The sequence below is a fragment of the Haliotis rufescens genome, unplaced genomic scaffold (assembly GCF_023055435.1).
Source record: "Haliotis rufescens isolate VD_foot unplaced genomic scaffold, xgHalRufe1.0.p SCAF_10, whole genome shotgun sequence".
NCBI classification, from domain to species: domain Eukaryota; kingdom Metazoa; phylum Mollusca; class Gastropoda; order Lepetellida; family Haliotidae; genus Haliotis; species Haliotis rufescens.
Window position 1 is genome coordinate 37,477,875 of NW_025963780.1, and position 17,029 is coordinate 37,494,903.

At 42.7% G+C, this 17,029-nt stretch overlaps 1 protein-coding gene across 2 annotated transcripts in view; it reads right to left on the reverse strand.

Annotated features, from left to right (window-relative positions):
* The window catches only part of LOC124131078 (golgin subfamily A member 4-like), a 50,381-nt gene that overhangs the window by 26,310 nt on the left and 7,042 nt on the right, over positions 1–17,029 (reverse strand). For both annotated transcript variants that reach the window (XM_046494168.2, XM_046494169.2), the window contains exons 3-13: positions 15,950–16,213; positions 15,717–15,764; positions 15,172–15,327; positions 13,682–13,822; positions 12,665–12,805; positions 10,850–11,087; positions 9,735–9,913; positions 7,646–7,765; positions 6,738–6,917; positions 4,744–4,851; positions 8–4,412 (exon numbers count right to left, since the gene is read on the reverse strand). In XM_046494168.2, coding sequence (XP_046350124.2) covers positions 8–4,412; positions 4,744–4,851; positions 6,738–6,917; positions 7,646–7,765; positions 9,735–9,913; positions 10,850–11,087; positions 12,665–12,805; positions 13,682–13,822; positions 15,172–15,327; positions 15,717–15,764; positions 15,950–16,213 — 5,980 coding nt within the window. The remainder of the gene's footprint in view (positions 1–7; positions 4,413–4,743; positions 4,852–6,737; positions 6,918–7,645; positions 7,766–9,734; positions 9,914–10,849; positions 11,088–12,664; positions 12,806–13,681; positions 13,823–15,171; positions 15,328–15,716; positions 15,765–15,949; positions 16,214–17,029) is intronic.

Genomic DNA, 17,029 nt, shown 5'->3' on the forward strand with positions numbered 1-17,029 from the left:
AACTTACTGACAGCTTCATTCAACGTTTCTTCAAATAGATTCTCTTTTTCAGCTAACTTGGAGTTGAACTCTCTAACCAGCTGTTTGATCTTCACAGCATGATCTTCCTCAGTCGACCTTCGATCTTCGACTTTATCCTTTTCCATCTTCTCCATCTCATGTGCATGTAACTTTGTCATTGAATCAATCTCTTCCTCTTTTTCTTTTCTTAACAGCTGTAACTTCTTTTCCAGTTTCTTGATTTGTGATTCCAACTTTTTGATTTGACCTTCAAGTTCAGTTTTCATTTCACCCTTTTCTTTCAAAGTTGCAGACATTTTGTCACTCAGTGTGTTATTTTCAGTGTTTAACTGTTCAATATTTGTCATCAAATCACTTTTCATTTTATCTGACATTTCAAGTTTTTGAATAGTTTCTTCAATTTCCTTATCTTTTTCTTGCACTACTTTGAGATGGGAGGATTCTAATTGTTCCGTCTGCTGTGTAAACTCTTTTGAAGCCTTTTGTTTCTCAGACTTCTCTTCATCAAGACTTATTTTCAAATTTTCAATCACAGTTTGTAAAGACGATATTTTTTCTTTAGCTCTGGCCGCTAATTCTTCCCTCTCATCAATCATCTGCTTTTTCATCTGAGCCAAGTAAGCTTCAGCTTTTTTCTTGTATTCTGAAACCTTGGTATTATTTTCTGTATCTTGTCTTGAGCTGAACTGTTTGATTTCTTCACTGTGTTTGTCTGTCAATTCCTTCATTTGCTTGTCACTCTCTTCTTTTAATCGTTCTCGCTCCAACAAACTTTCATTCAACTTAGTCTCAGCCTCCCCTGTGGCTTGTTCACTCTGTCGTAAAATCTCTAATGTGGAAGTCAACTCAGAACATTTCTGTTCCATGTCTGACACACTTTGCTTCAGCTGCTGATTCTCTGCCTCAAGGTCGGCCACCCTGGCCTCACCCTGCTTCAGAGAATCTTCAAGAGTTTGTATCACTAATTCCTTCTCTGAAATAGATTTCTGCTTTACAAGAACTGTTTGACTTAGTTCCTCACTGGAAGACTGTTGACTTTGTTCTATTTCTTTCACAAGGTTCTCTTTCTCCTCCAAGTCTCTCCTTAGTTTCATCATCTCTTCATCTTTTACCTGCAGAGATGAAGTAACCTGGGAGATTTCTTGGCTCAGTTGATCCTTCTCAGACTCCAGTTCCTGAAGCCGGTTCTCTGTCGACAATAGACTCTGCCTCACTGTTTCAAGGTCACTTTCCTTATCATTCAAAGTCCTTGTCATTTCATCCAGTTTTTGTTCCAGATCAACAATGGTATCCCTAGAAGTCCCTCCAGCTTCCTGAAGTTGCAGCAGACGTGTGTTTGCATGAGACAACTCGGAGGATACTTCTTCTTTACTATGGACCTCCTTCTTCAACTTGTCCTCTAGCCCAGCAATCTTTTCCTTGTTTCCTCCCTGAATCTCCTTGAGTTTTGTCACATATTTCTGCTTAATCTCCTTCATCTTATCCTGCCATGACGTCTCCACCTTTTCCATCTCCTCTCGATGTTTAGCTGCCTGATTAACAAACCTCTCTTCATTTTCCTGCACTTTTTGCTGCAGAGATGTCTGCAACTCTGCTGAAGTCAACTGTGCATTGTTCTGTGCATCGTGCAACTGTTGCTTCAGAAGAGTTACCTCCTCTTTAACAGCAACTTCCTGTCGCTGTAACTTTCCGCGATACTCCTCAAGCTGACTCTCATAACTCTGAATACATTCTTGCAGCCTCTCCTCTGTACTGGACACTTTGCCATTGAGTTCTTTTAATCTTGTTTGTAGTTCACCATCATTTGCAACCATTTCAGAAATCCGACTTTCATAATCTTGCACGATCCTTGTATGTTCCTCCTTCAGAAGTTCGCCTGCTGATTCCTGTGATGCCTTGTCCTGTTGCAAGTTCTTAAAATTATTCTCTAATTCTGATAACTGTACTTTAACTTCCTGAACTTGAGTCTGCCCAGACTTCAGAGATTCACATTCTTCGCTCAAAGACTGTATTTGGTCATCTTTACTCTGAGCAGTTTCATTCAGTGCTTTAAGCATCTCCTCCATTGAAGAGTTCTCTGTCTGGAGCTGTGTTAACCGCCCTTGGTGGTCTTGTAGCTGCACATCCTTCTCTTGAATTTCTTGTGTATGTTTTTCCTGAACCTCAGATAGTTTCTCATTGAGTTCACTAATCACAGATTCCATCTGACCAACCTTCCCTGAATATTCACTCACAGTTGATTCACACACACTTTGGCTTGACTGTTTCTCTGTCTCCAGAGCTGACACGAGATCACTAATCTTGGTATCCTGCTCACTCAATTGTTGCCTTAACTCCACCAACTCTTGCATCTTTTCATCTCTGTCTGATTTGAGATCAGCAAGTTCTGTCCTATACCTCTCAATATCTTCTTGAAGGGACTTCACCTGTGCTTCAAATGACTGTGACATTGCTGTCAGTTTGGAGGAATGTATGGATTCAATTTCACTTTTCTTCTGCTCATTCTCCTCCGAATTCCTTTGAAATTTTGTATCAAATTCATCCTGAACATTTTCAAGTTTACACTTCCACTCCTCCACTACTTCCTGAATGGCAGCTTGGTGTCGCTCTGCTTGGTCCCGGAGCTGCTGTTCGCGCATGACCTCAAGACTCTTGGTGACGTCTTCCATCCCGAGTTCCTTCTGCTGGGTGAGCTCCTGGATCTTGGCCTCAACTTCCCCATCCTTCTCCTTCAGCTTCTCCTCAAACCTCTCCTTGATCTTCCCCATGGTCTCCTTGAACTTGGCCTGTTTCTCCTCGAACTGTTTCCGGAAGCCGTCCTCCAGCTTCTGCATGTTCTCCTTCTCCGCAGCCAGCCTCTGTTCCAAGGACTGGATCTGGTTGGTATACTGCTTCTCCATGTTTGTCTTGTCGATGTTCATCATGTTCACCTTCTCCTCCCAGTCCTTCTGCTTCTGGGCGTTCTCCTCCTGATGTTTCTGTTTCGTCTGTTCCGCCGTCTCCTTCAACTCCTTGATCTTCCCCTTCGCCTCAGATCTCAGCTGATTGAACTTCTCCGCAGTCTGAGCAAGCTTTCCTTCTACAGCCTTTATTTCTTCATCCTTCTTGAGAAGAATCTGTTCTGTTTGTTCTTGTTTACCTTCTAAAGATTTGATAAATCCTGTGTTGTCATCAATGACTGTTCTCAGTGCTAGAATCTCATCATCCTTTGAACATAATGTTTTCTCATAGTCTACTGACTTCTGGACATATTCACTGAGATCCTTCTCTAGTGCAGCAATCCTTTCCTCTAAGGTTTCCTTCTCCTGGGAAGCCTGTTGGCTAAACGTCTGTTTACTTTCCTCCAACTTTTCTGTCAGCTCAGTTTTCGCTTTACCCAGTTCATCCAAAACAGACTCTAGTGACGTCAGTTTTTCTTCCATGTTTGATTTCTCCCTCTCGATATCAGCTTGGCATTCCTCCAGGGACTTCACCGTCTCCTTCAGCTGCCCGATGTACACATCCTTCTCGGAACCTCGAGCCTCGATGTCACTTCGTTCCAGAAGGATCAACTCCTTGTCAGCTTCTAGCTGTTTCAACTGTTCCCCCTTCGTCGCCACCTCCTCCTCCAACTCCCGAACCCGATTCTCCACTGTTTGCAGCTGCGACAGAGAAGCTGTAACAGCGTCAGTCGTCTGCTGCTTTTCTGACTCGGATGCATCCAGTTTCTGCTTGAAATCTTCAACCACCTGTCCTTTCTCATTCTGCAGTGCCTCTATTTGATGTAGCAAACTTGCAAGTTCCTGATTTTTACTCTCGATCTGATTCAACAAGTCTGCTTTCTCTGTTTCAGCCAAAGATGCCTTCTCATCTAAAGATTTCGAAAAGTCAACTTGGTCTGAACTCATCTGCTGACACTTTTCAACCAACTGAGCTTGCTGAACTTCAAGCTTCTCTCTCTGTGATGTCAGCTCCTGCACATGATTCTCACTCTCCGTCCTAAAAGAATCAAACTCATCCTTTAACTTCACACTGCTCTCTTCAAGCTCCTTCTTACACAACTCCAAGCCATCAACCGTGGATTGCAAATTGGATATCTGTTGTGTCAATGATGTCCTTACGTCCTCAAACTCAAGTCGGACATTCTCCAGTTCTTTCTTAACTTTCACATTCTCCTCCTCCTTCTCGGCAAGGTCAGTCTGCAGCTTGGCGATCTCTTTCTCGTAGTCGCCGGTCCGACCCTCCAGCTCACACTCCTTCTCCTCCATGGCGGCCTTGACCTCCTTCAGGTCTTGCTCCAGCGACTCCAGCTCGGTCTTCTTGTCTTGGAGCAGTTGCTGCTGCTGCCCCTTCACGGCCTGCAGCTGGGCCTGGTAGTAAGACTCCAGCTCCGTGTTCGAGCCTGCCAGGGCCTGCAAGGACACGAAGATTGAGGTGAGGTCATATGGAATCTGACATCATGGTTACTGATTATTGACAGAGGCGTGTCAATTCACCTGATATAATTGTGTGACCTTATCCGATAGAACTGTGTGACTTTACTCAATAGAATTGTATGACTTTATCGGATAGGATTGTGTGCCATTACCAGATAGATGTGTGACTTTACCCATTAGAATTGTGTAACTTTACCTAACAGGTGTGTGAATTTACCTAACAGCGGTGTGAGTTTCTTGACAGAGGTGTATGACTTTACCCATTAGAATTGTGTGACTTTACCTGACAGGTGTGTGACTGCAGTACCTGATTATGTTTGCTCGTCATCTCCTCCATCTGCTGGGTGAAGCTGGCTGCAGCGGTTGCCATGTCATCCTGGAGCTTGCTCACCTGGTTCTCCAGCTCGATCTTCTCCTACACAGAGACATGGGATTACTGCCACTGCATGAGGAAACTCTTGGACGAGTGGCAAGAAGGTAAGGTCATTTACAGTCAGTATGTTTCAGAAACTATAGAACTAATAAAGTTACACCAATCTATCGCCACCATTAGTGGTGCACCGATGCATCGGTGAATCGTGATATTTTACTTCCCGATACATGTATCGATCTTAGTCACACACTAAGTACAAAATATCGATTCATACCTTAAATGTTTTACTTTAATGGTTGTTACACTTAACACTAATTAGTAGTGAAAAAGTAAATCTGATGTGTCATACTTGACACTGCCAGCTGTAAATCATCAGTGTGCCAGTTATTTGACTATCCTGTCTATGAAAAAGATGGCTTACACAGATAAGAGCACTTACAAGTATCGTGATACGTATCGGTTTGTGAACAAGTTATCGTGATACGTATCGGATCGCACAGTTGTTGTATCGATATCGTCCCAGCCCTAGCAAACATCCTTTGAGTCAATTCAAAATCTGGCCAAGTTGGGTCACACTCACCGACTTACCCACAGAGTCAAACAAATCAGACACTCAATGAGTCAAGTCAAACACTCACAGAGGACAATCAAACACTCCTGAGTTTAAGTGGCACTCACCAAGTCGTGTCAAACAATGACTAAGTCAAGTTACAGACTTGCCATGTTGTGAAAAAAATTAACGGTAATAAGTCACAGTCACCAAGTCGATTCATACATTCATACCAATTAGAAAACACTCACAGTTGAGTAAAACACTGACCAAGTCAAGTCAAACAATCACTGAATAAAGTCAAAGACTGAGTTAAGTTAAACGCTGACCAAGTTGAGTTTGGAACTCGCACAGCAAAGTAAAACACTAAAACACAAGTTGAGTCAAACATTTACTGAATCAACTCAAACATTGACTCAAGTCAAACACTCACCAAGTTGAGCCACATGCTCACCGAGTTAAGTCAAACACGTATCAAGTTAAGTCAAACACTCACTAAGTTAAGTCAAACACTGACCAAGTTGAGTTATACGCTCACCGAGTTAAGTCAAACACTTATCAAGTTGAGTCATACACTCACTGAGTAAAGTCTAACACTGACCAAGTTGAGTCATACACTCACTGAGCTAAGTCAAACACTTATCAAGTTGAGTCATACACTCAACGAGTAAAGTCTAACACTGACCAAGTTGAGTCATACACTCAACGAGTAAAGTCTAACACTGACCAAGTTGAGCCACACGCTCACCGAGTTAAGTCAAACACGTATCAAGTTAAGTCAAACACTCACTAAGTTAAGTCAAACACTGACCAAGTTGAGTTATACGCTCACCGAGTTAAGTCAAACACTTATCAAGTTGAGTCATACACTCAACGAGTAAAGTCTAACACTGACCAAGTTGAGTCATACACTCACTGAGCTAAGTCAAACACTTATCAAGTTGAGTCATACACTCAACGAGTAAAGTCTAACACTGACCAAGTTGAGTCATATGCTCACTGAGTTAAGTCAAACACTTATCAAGTTGAGTCATACACTCACTGAGTAAAGTCTAACACTGACCAAGTTGAGTCATACACTCACTGAGCTAAGTCAAACACTTATCAAGTTGAGTCATACACTCAACGAGTAAAGTCTAACACTGACCAAGTTGAGTCATACACTCAACGAGTAAAGTCTAACACTGACCAAGTTGAGTCATACACTCAACGAGTAAAGTCTAACACTGACCAAGTTGAGTCATACACTCACTGAGCTAAGTCAAACACTTATCAAGTTGAGTCATACACTCACTGAGTTAAGTCAAACACTGGTCATGTTGAGTCATACACTCACTGAGTTCAGTCAGACACTGACCACATTGAGTATTACACTCACTGAGTTAAGTCTGTCGATCTGGAGGTGCAGCTGGTCTTTCTGAGTGTCGATCTCGGAGACGGTGGCCATCTTCTGCAGCTCTCGCTCCTCCACTGCCAGCCCCATCTCCTCCTCCTTCTCATGAAGCCTCCGCCGTAACTCCTCCTGCAGCTGTGTCACCGCCAGCTCCTTCTCCCTCTCCTGCAAAACCAACAACACTTCTTCCTGCAGCCATCAGTTTAGTCACATCAAACATCCAGCATGGGGAATTGGGAACCACAGACAGAGGTGAGTAGAATTATAATAATAATGTTCGAACCCTGGCCGCGTCATACCAAAAGACGTTAAAAGATGGTACTTGTTGTTACCTTGTCTGGTGCTCGGAATTAAGGGGCTAAAACAAGGACTGGTCGGCTCAGAGTCAGTATACTGTGTCTGAGTGGGGTATTCATGTTAAACTGCAGCATGGTTTCTCAGTGAGCTAGCACTATCAATTGGCATCAGTCCGGACTAGTACAAGCAGCCACAGACACATACTTGCATGCACTTCGCTATATAAGTGCAATAATCTTGGAAAAATTAAACCCCATTTCACCTCACCCAACTGCAGGAAGGATCTTAAGAATAGGCTCAAGAAATTACTTTTGGTTTCACACATTTGGGGATTTGAACCCAGGTCTTTGGCATGACGAGCGAACAATTTAACCACTAGCTAGCCGACCCCTCCCCCAATAGCATAGTAAATATATCTCCTAAATCCTACCATGTTCTGATTGGTCATTGAAAGACTTCAAATAACAATCCTCAGATTAAAGGAACCACTAAAAGGCAAAAAAAATAATTCGGCTTAGTTGCAGCACCATGGACCATGCCCCCTTTGTGCAAGTAGTCCAGTTGAATATATGGCAACACGATCAGCCCACACTGACCTTGACCTCCAGCACCTCCTGGTGGGCCTTCTCTTGGTCAGCCATCTTGAGTTGCCAGATGCCGTCTCTCTCTCCCACACTGGCCTCAATCTTCTCGTGCATCACCTTCTCCGTCTCTTGCTACAACAGATAACATTTATGGCTTACACGACTATTTCTTATTTTTTGGTTTCTGATAAGAATATTAAACAAAAACTGTATCCATCTACTTTTTAGACCAGTTGCTCTTACTTTGATGGATTAGGGAAATTAAATGGTACAATATAAGTTGTAGCAGGATCACATGGGGTGTTGGGGTTTTATGCATCTCGCGTTAGGTTTTGGTACCACCTAATGAGGGGTACATGACTCTCCATGTACCTTGAGTAGGAAATTTATTCCCCTCCAAGGTGGGATACATGACTCCCCATGTACCCTGAGTAGGAAATTTATTCCCCTCCAAGGTGGGATACATGACTCCCCATGTACCCTGAGTAGGAAATATATTCCCCTCTAAGGTGGGATACATGACTCCCCATGTACCCTGAGTAGGAAATATATTCCCCTCTAAGGTGGGATACATGACTCCCCATGTACCCTGAGTAGGAAATATATTCCCCTCTAAGGTGGGATACATGACTCCCCATGTACCCTGAGTAGGAAAAATATTCCCCTCCAAGGTGGGATACATGACTCCCCATGTACCCTGAGTAGGAAATTTATTCCCTTCCAAGGCGGGATACATGACTCCCCATGTACCTTGTGTAGGAAATTTATTCCCTTCCAAGGCGGGATACATGAATCTCCATGTACCCTGAGTAGGAAATTTATTCCCTTCCAAGGCGGGATACATGACTCCCCATGTACCTTGTGTAGGAAATTTATTCCCCTCCAAGGCGGGATACATGAATCCCCATGTACCCTAAGTAGGAAATTTATTCCCTTCCAAGGCGGGATACATGAATCCCCATGTACCCTGAGTAGGAAATTTATTCCCCTCCAAGGCGGGATACATGACTCCCCATGTACCCTAAGTAGGAAATTTATTCTCCTCCAAGGCGGGATACATGACTCCCCATGTACCCTAAGTAGGAAATTTATTCCCCTCCAAGGCGGGATACATGACTCCCCATGTACCCTGAGTAGGAAATTTATTCTCATCCAAGGCAGGATACATGACTCCCAATGTTACCCTGAGTAGGAAATTTATTCCCCTCCAAGGTGGGATACATGACTCCCCATTTACCCAGAGTAGGAAATTTATTCCCCTCCAAGGTGGGATACATGACTCCCCATGTACCCTGAGTAGGAAATTTAGTTCCCTCCAAGGTGGGATACATGACTCCCCATGTACCCTGAGTAGGAAATTTAGTTCCCTCCAAGGTGGGATACATTGTATTTTATCAAGATTTCGTGGACCAATCAGATCTCATTATTCTGACATGGAGGTATGATAATTATCATTATCAAACGAAAAGTAAGAGTTAACAGATTACATAATAATCAATCAGAGTATTGCATAAAGTCTCTGGCCATTGACAGCACCTTATGAAGAGAACATGACCTATGGCATATAACATGGGACATGTTACTGTTCAATATTTTTTGTGTCTTTGGCAGTTTAAACATCAAAACATATTGAATCAATTCTTACGAATAAATATGTCTTTATTTAATCATAAATACACAAAATACTGTTGCAGCGATAGTATAGAGGGCTCTGCTTTCACTGTGAGGAGCTTGGTATGAGTGAGTGAGTTGGGTTTAACGCCGCTTTTAACAGTATTACAGTTATATCACGACGTGTCAGCTTAATGTGGGAGGAAAGCCCTAAGTGATGCAGGTCTAAGACATTTACCCCTTCGGTGAAACCCACAAGCACGGGTTTGGTGCTGACAAACCTAGAAACATAATCAGGGCAAACCGGGATTCAAACCCACAATCATAGGTTTCTGACATGCCCAAGGGACGCAACTCTGCACAGCGAATCGCGGCGCCTTAGACGACTGGGCCACCCGTGCCCCCAAGCTTGGTATGAACCACCGATAATGTGGTTTTGCTGTCACTGGGGAGCAAGACCAACCTATGAGACATTCAGTGTGAGATGTACCTGCATGAGCGAGATGGCGGCGGACTTTCCCCGGGACAGCTCCTGGACCAACGTCTCCTTCTCCTCCTCCAGACTCTGCTCCGAGGCCTCCAGTCTCTCTTGCATCTCCGTCTTCAGGTGCGCCTTCTCCTCCTTCATCCGCCGGATTATCTCCCTTGATTTGTCCAGCTGTTCTTGCACTGCAGTAGATTTCAGGATTAACATACTGTAAAGTAGGAATTAATGCATGGATGGCCCTCCCTTGCAAGAGTAGAACAAGGATATAACGTACCACAAGGGACCAGAGAAATCAGTTAGTGATATCCGTTGTTCGTTATACACGTTTTCGCTCGGAAAAGTCCGCCATCTTGGATAAGACAAAACACAATACACGTTACACGCCATGATAGTATATGCAAGTGAACTGACACTTGGACACAATCTCGTAAAATGTATATGTTTAATGTTTGTTTTACAGACAAGATTACATGTACAGGTAAGATTAACACAATGCAAATTTAACAAGGTTGATCAGTCACCGCTGATTGAATTGATTTGCCGCCATTGTGTTGATTTGCCACTGATTGCGTACAGCCAATTGTCAGTGACACTTGACACAGAGTGAGATTTCTCAGTTCCCTATACACGTTAGTAATTAGTGATAGATTGGCTCGTCGGTGATCAGATATCAGTTCGCTGTATCCGTTAGTTCGTTGTAGAGGGTTCGTTATATCTGTAAATTTGATATGATATTATATAGGAGATAATTCGAGGATTTTTTAACAGTTCGTTGTATCCGTTTGTTCGCTATATCCGGGTTTGTTATATCCGTGTTCTACTGTACTGGGGATTACTGTAACATCAGGGTCAGTGCATATGCAGGATACAATGACAAGCATCACATAACACAGCTCCCAACATGCCATGGTGATGCACTAGTTTCCTGATTAACAGTTTTGAGACAGTAATTTTTAAAATCGAAATGATTTTAAATATCTGTTGACTGGTACTTATTAACTACTGCGCCATATTTATGCGTTACCATAGATACATTTCAGGCATGCAATTACCATGGTAACTGTTTTGCATAAAAGTATGAATTACTACTGTCATTCCAGCATCCCTGAATGACGTACCTTGTTTCTCCAGCCTCTCAGACTTCTCCTTCAGGTCGGTGTTCTCGCCCTGCCACACCTGGGCCTGACTCTTGACCTCCCGGAGTTCCTCGTCCTTCCTCTCTAGCTCCTCATGCACCTGCTTCTTGACTTCTGCAATGGCCAGCTCGCGATCGGTCTCCAGCTGCTGGATCAGCTTCCGCGCCTGCTTGATCTGACCCTGCAGCTTCGTCACATCTGGCGTGCCTCCTCCACCAGTCTAGGGAAGGGCAACAGCTATTTATCAACGAGACACAAGTTCGAAACCTGTAAAACCCTAAACCTAACCTGACCTTGACCCAAAACCAATCCCTAACCTTGACCCCGAGACTGACCTTGACCCTTGTTTCGTCATATACAAGGTGGATCCAACACCAGCCTTGCTAAGGGGGAGTATGTCTAGGAGGTCATAGAATTTGTGAAAAATAAGTGAAATAATCTTTCTGATTATGTCATAAAACTTCAACAAAATCTGACAGTCAAAGTAGCGAAGAAGAACCTCATATTTGTACAGCTACCTACGTCTGAATTATAGCTAATGGCAGTCCCACAACCCTTAACACTAACACTAAAAAGTAAAAAAAAGACTGGGATATGTTTTTGTTTGTTTGTTTGTTGGTTAATGCCGCAATCAGCATTATTCCAGCAATATGAGGGCAGTCAGTAAAAAGCAGAGTCTGGACAAGACAATCCAGTGCATCAGCATCGATCTACGCAATTGGGTTGGTTGGTTGGTTTGTTGTTTAACACCGCACTCAGCAATATTCCAGCTATATGACGGCGATCTGTAAATAATTGAGTCTGGACCAGACAATCCAGTGATTAATATCATGAGCATCGATCCACGATGGGATCGATGACATGCATCAACCAAGTCAGCGAGCCTGACCACCCGATCCCGTTAGTCGCCTTTTACAACAAGCATAGTCGCCTTTTACGGCAAGCATGGGTTGCTGAAGACCTATTTTACCCCGGAATCTTCACGGGTCTACGCAATTGGGTAATAATGACATGCATCAAGCAAGTCAGCGAGCCTGACCACCCGATCCTGTTAGTCGCCTTTTACGGCAAGCATGGGTTGCTGAAGACCTATTCCAACCCATTATTGTCCGAATCATAACTAACGGCAGGCAGAACTTCCAGTGTCCCACAAACCTTAACACTGAGACTATAGTGAGTGAAAAAAGACTGGGATATGCAACAATCTTAGCGCTACGACAGTAACGTGAAAAAGGATTCTTTTGTTCCAGTTTTACACTGTTACAATATCAGCATCCTGTCACTAGCTCATACACCAACACAAACCAATACAAGTATATAAGTGACATGTAAAATGGTTTAAACATAAATTGTAAAATAGAACATCTTGCTTGTCTTAAGCAACTGTTTTATTAATTGACATAAATCTACTAAATATGTTAAGTTGAGCCAACAGTTGTTAAGCGGGATATCCAGGATTCCCCAAAGTGCCCTTGGCAGGCAAATTGGAAAACAATAGAGATAATGCTCAAAAATTAATTCTTTTACTGTTTTTATTTTCTTAAATAGTGAGGAATTGGAAAATTTTGAATTGACACTGGATTTTCACTATTACTGCTGCAGACTTAAGACCAAATATCACCCTCTGAGCAGCACTAGATAAATCATCGACAGGAGTAAACCTCAAGAGCTTCAAGAGTCAGTTTATCAATTGTATCGCCACCCAACTACAGAAATCTGAATTGTATCGCAACAAAGTGTCTGGTTGGCCATAGAAAAGACTACACTGAGTTCTGAAACGAGTGACTGTCGACTGACCTTGATTCTCTCATTCTCCCTCTGCAAGTCATCCATCTTCCTCTCCAGCTCCTCCTTCTCCGTGGCCAGGACCAGGTTCTTCTCCTTACCGGATTTAATGGTTTCCTTGCACCGAGTCAGCAAACCCTCCAGGCGATGCATCTACAAGGGCCATTAGGACTTATTGTAAAAGAATGAATGATTCCCACAGAGGGGGGTATTTTCACTGGTGAAGTAAATAATTTTGACATATGCTACATCAATCAATTGTCTGCCTGGTAAACTGTAATCCTGAACAATACATTTACTAAAACCAAGTCAGTTTTGTTTGTTTGTCGTTTAACACCACACTCAGCAATATTCCTTCCATATGACGGTGGTCTGTAAATAATCAACTCTGGACTAGACAATGCAGGAATTGACATCATGAGCATCGACCTACGCAATTGGAACCAATGACATGCATGAAACAAGCCAGCAAGTCTGACCACCCGATCCCATTAGTCACCTCTTATGGCAAGCAGTGTCTGAAATAATTTTAAAACTCAGGTGACCCATAAGTGTTGCCTGCCCATCTTGAAAGTTACCTCCCAGCATTCAGGCATTATCAATATTAAAATATAGCAAAACCTTAGAGACAAATCATGTCTTGATTCAGTTGAAAAAAAGCTCAAGGAGTTATAATAAAACTGAATACATAAGTAATCTTAAAATTATCTGCCAGACAGTCGGGCAGGGAGAGGAAAATTTCCTGCAGCCCGACAGAAAAGTTACCAGCCATGGGCAGGTGCCATGCAGCTCTTTCGGACACTGATGACAAGCATGGTTTGACTCTGGACTAGACAAACCAGTGACTGACATCATGAGCATCGCTTAGCAAACGGGATATTGGGACATGTATCAACCAAGTTAGCGAGCCTGACCACCCGATTCCGTTAGTCGCCTCTTACGACAAACATGTTTTGCTGAATACCAATGCTACCCCGGATCTTCAGGATCTGTACCTAGTCAGCATCACTACTGGGGAAATCCACTGACCTTCTTCTTCAGTATGCTCACTTCATCTGTTCCCCCGGGTGTGTCTGGGGAACCAGGGGGTACAACTGCTGCGCTTGTCTTTGGGGAGAGTTTCTCCTGCAGCTCGGGTGGAATCTCCTTGCCTTCCTTCAACAGTTTCACCTGCAACATGTTGAAAAATGCTTCTGTTTGTTTGAATGCAGCAAGGAATTATTTGAAACAAGTGATTATTAACATTTTAGCAGTAGCAAAGCCAGCATAAATTTGACATGAATTTATATAAATATCAGTAAAATACAAAATAAAATAAAATACATACGAAAATTGTTATATATTTCAACATGGGTCAATTATATATGGAATCGTTTGAGGTTTGCCAAAGAGCTTTGCTATGCATTGAATAGACAAATGACAATTTAACCATGTGAGTGAGTGAGTGAGTGAGATGCAGGTGACACAGCAAACCTGCCTGTGCTGTTTGAGTGTACCTGCAAGTATTGTGTTTGAGTGTACCTGCATGTATTGTGTTTGTGTGTACCTGCATGTATTGTGTTTGAGCGTACTTGCAAGTATTGTGTTTGAGTGTACCTGCATGTATTGTGTTTGAGAGTACCTGCATGTATTGTGTTTGAGCGTACTTGCAAGTATTGTGTTTGAGCGTACCTGCAAGTATTGTGTTTGAGCGTACCTGCATGTTTTGTGTGTTTGAACGTACCTGCATGTCTTGTGTTTGAGTGTTCCTGCAAGTATTGTATGTTTGAGCGTACCTGCAAGTATTGTGTGTTTGAGCGTACCTGCAAGTATTGTGTTTGAGCGTAACTGCATGTTTTGTGTGTTTAAGCATACCTGCAAGATTTGTGTTTGAATGTACCTGCAAGTATTGTATGTTTGAGCGTACCTGCAAGTATTGTGTTTGAGCTTACCTGCATGTATTGTGTGTTTGAGCGTATGTGCAAGTATTGTGTGTTTGAGCGTACCTGCAAGTATTGTGTGTTTGAGTGTACCTGCAAGTATTGTGTGTTTGAGCGTACCTGCAAATATTGTGTGTTTGAGCATACCTGCAAGTATTGTGTGTTTGAGCGTACCTTCAAGTATTGTGTGTTCGAGCGTACCTGCAAGTATTGTGTGTTTGAGCGTACCTTCAAGTATTGTGTGTTTGAGCGTACCTGCAAGTATTGTGTTTGAGCGTAACTGCATGTTTTGTGTGTTTAAGCATACCTGCAAGATTTGTGTTTGAATGTACCTGCAAGTATTGTATGTTTGAGCGTACCTGCAAGTATTGTGTTTGAGCTTACCTGCATGTATTGTGTGTTTGAGCGTATGTGCAAGTATTGTGTGTTTGAGTGTACCTGCAAGTATTGTGTGTTTGAGCATACCTGCAAGTATTGTGTGTTTGAGCATTCCTGCAAGTATTGTGTGTTTGAGCGTACCTTCAAGTATTGTGTGTTTGAGCGTACCTTCAAGTATTGTGTGTTCGAGCGTACCTGCAAGTATTGTGTGTTTGAGCGTACCTGCATCTGGAGCACCTTGACAAACTCCTCCTTCTCCTCCAGGAGGAGTCGGTAGTTCTGCTCTAGGTCCCGCTTGGCCAGCTGGTCCAGCTGTATCTGCTCCTTCAGCTCCGAGATCCGTCGGAACGCTCGGTCCTGAGACGTGGCCAGGGTTTTCTGTGCAAACATTGATCCGGAATCAACCAAGTCACCTGACCACTCTCTTACAACTACTTAGACAGGACCCCATTCTCCTGTGAGACAGATGAAGGCCCCTACCATATTTCAGACAAATCACAACTTGCAGGCCAAATGAGGAAGGAAAGTATCGCAAGTATTGAGTAAGTATTGTTGGAGAAACAAACATACATATTTATTGTGCTGACAAAGCAAGGATCAGTCAGTGAATCTGGTATTAGAACCAGTGATCAGGCCAAACTACTACTGCTGCTGCTGCTGCTGCTGCTGCTGCTGCTACTACTACTACTGCTACTACTACTACTACTACTACTGCTGCTACTACTGCTGCTACTACTACACAACAGCTTTATAATGGGATGTGGTACCTTCACTTTCTCTCTGTCCTGCATGGATTCCTTGTACACAGTTGCCAGCTGAAACATTGACGGACATTTATAAATCAACTGCTGATCAAGGCGGACATTTACACATCTGTTTTTCGATTTATGCCATGGAATCACTTGCAATTTTCATTTCTGACAGTCAATATCAGACAATAACAACTGATCAACTCATCAAACTGTGGCTCTACAGCTTTATCGCTAGCGTCACGACCAACCTCCATGTACTTGGTCTTGTATTTGATCACTCGTCTCTCGTACTTCTTGACGTAAGTATACAGTTCCTCCTTGCTAATGGCATCAAGGTTCACAGAGGTCTCCTCGATCTCGCTCTCGATGTCCGACGGAACATATTGTGGATGTGAGAAGCTGACATTAGTGAAGAAGGAGCTGTCACTGGCGACAGAGCTGATTGACGATGTCCTTGACCTTGGGCCTCTCGGAGTATCATCGCCCTGGACGGAACCGAAGTCGGAGGCAGTCTGGATGCAAATCATGAAAACATCAACGTTACTTTCAACTTAGTCATAACGAGGTGGACAATAAGACCGATTTATCGATACATCCGGAATTTCCATCTGACAATATGATACAAGATATGCTTACCATGTATTGATTCATGTTTTAATTCCATATCCATCTTTTTTTACCATACCTGGCCTTATACCTATCTTCTTCTTCTTCTTCTTCTTCTAATACCTATCTGGTTACCTTACCATCACAAAATTAGAGTGTACTTAACTAGTCATACGACTTTAACGCAAACTTGTTGACGGCAACAAACCCTTGTAATGCGGAAATGATACATCGCTGCACTGGCACATTGTAAGATTTCAAGCGACGATACAATATATGATATGTTTTTTTCTGTATCGATACAAGACGTTGCACTTGTAAACATAAATTACTTACTACTCGTTTAATAAGCTCAGAGTTTTGTCACAACATATCACAAAATGTGTTGCAATTAGCGTTTCATTTTCACTACTAATAATAGCCGCTACGAACGTGTGGCTACAGCTGTATCTGCTCAATTACCACGGTACATACCATGGTATTTGAACAAAGAGAGAAAAGCCTTTGAAGTCTGCCATTTTGTTACCAAGCGGAGATGCAGTTCACTCTCGAGACGGGATTTGCACGGGAAATTCAAATAAAACATAACTTTCTATCGAAATTTATTAAATCTGACGTCCTTTACTATATATTAGCATGATTAGTTGTTTGTAACACACGTACATAAAAATATTACTTAAACTATGAAGAAACGTAATATTCATCATCGGAAATTTCCGTAA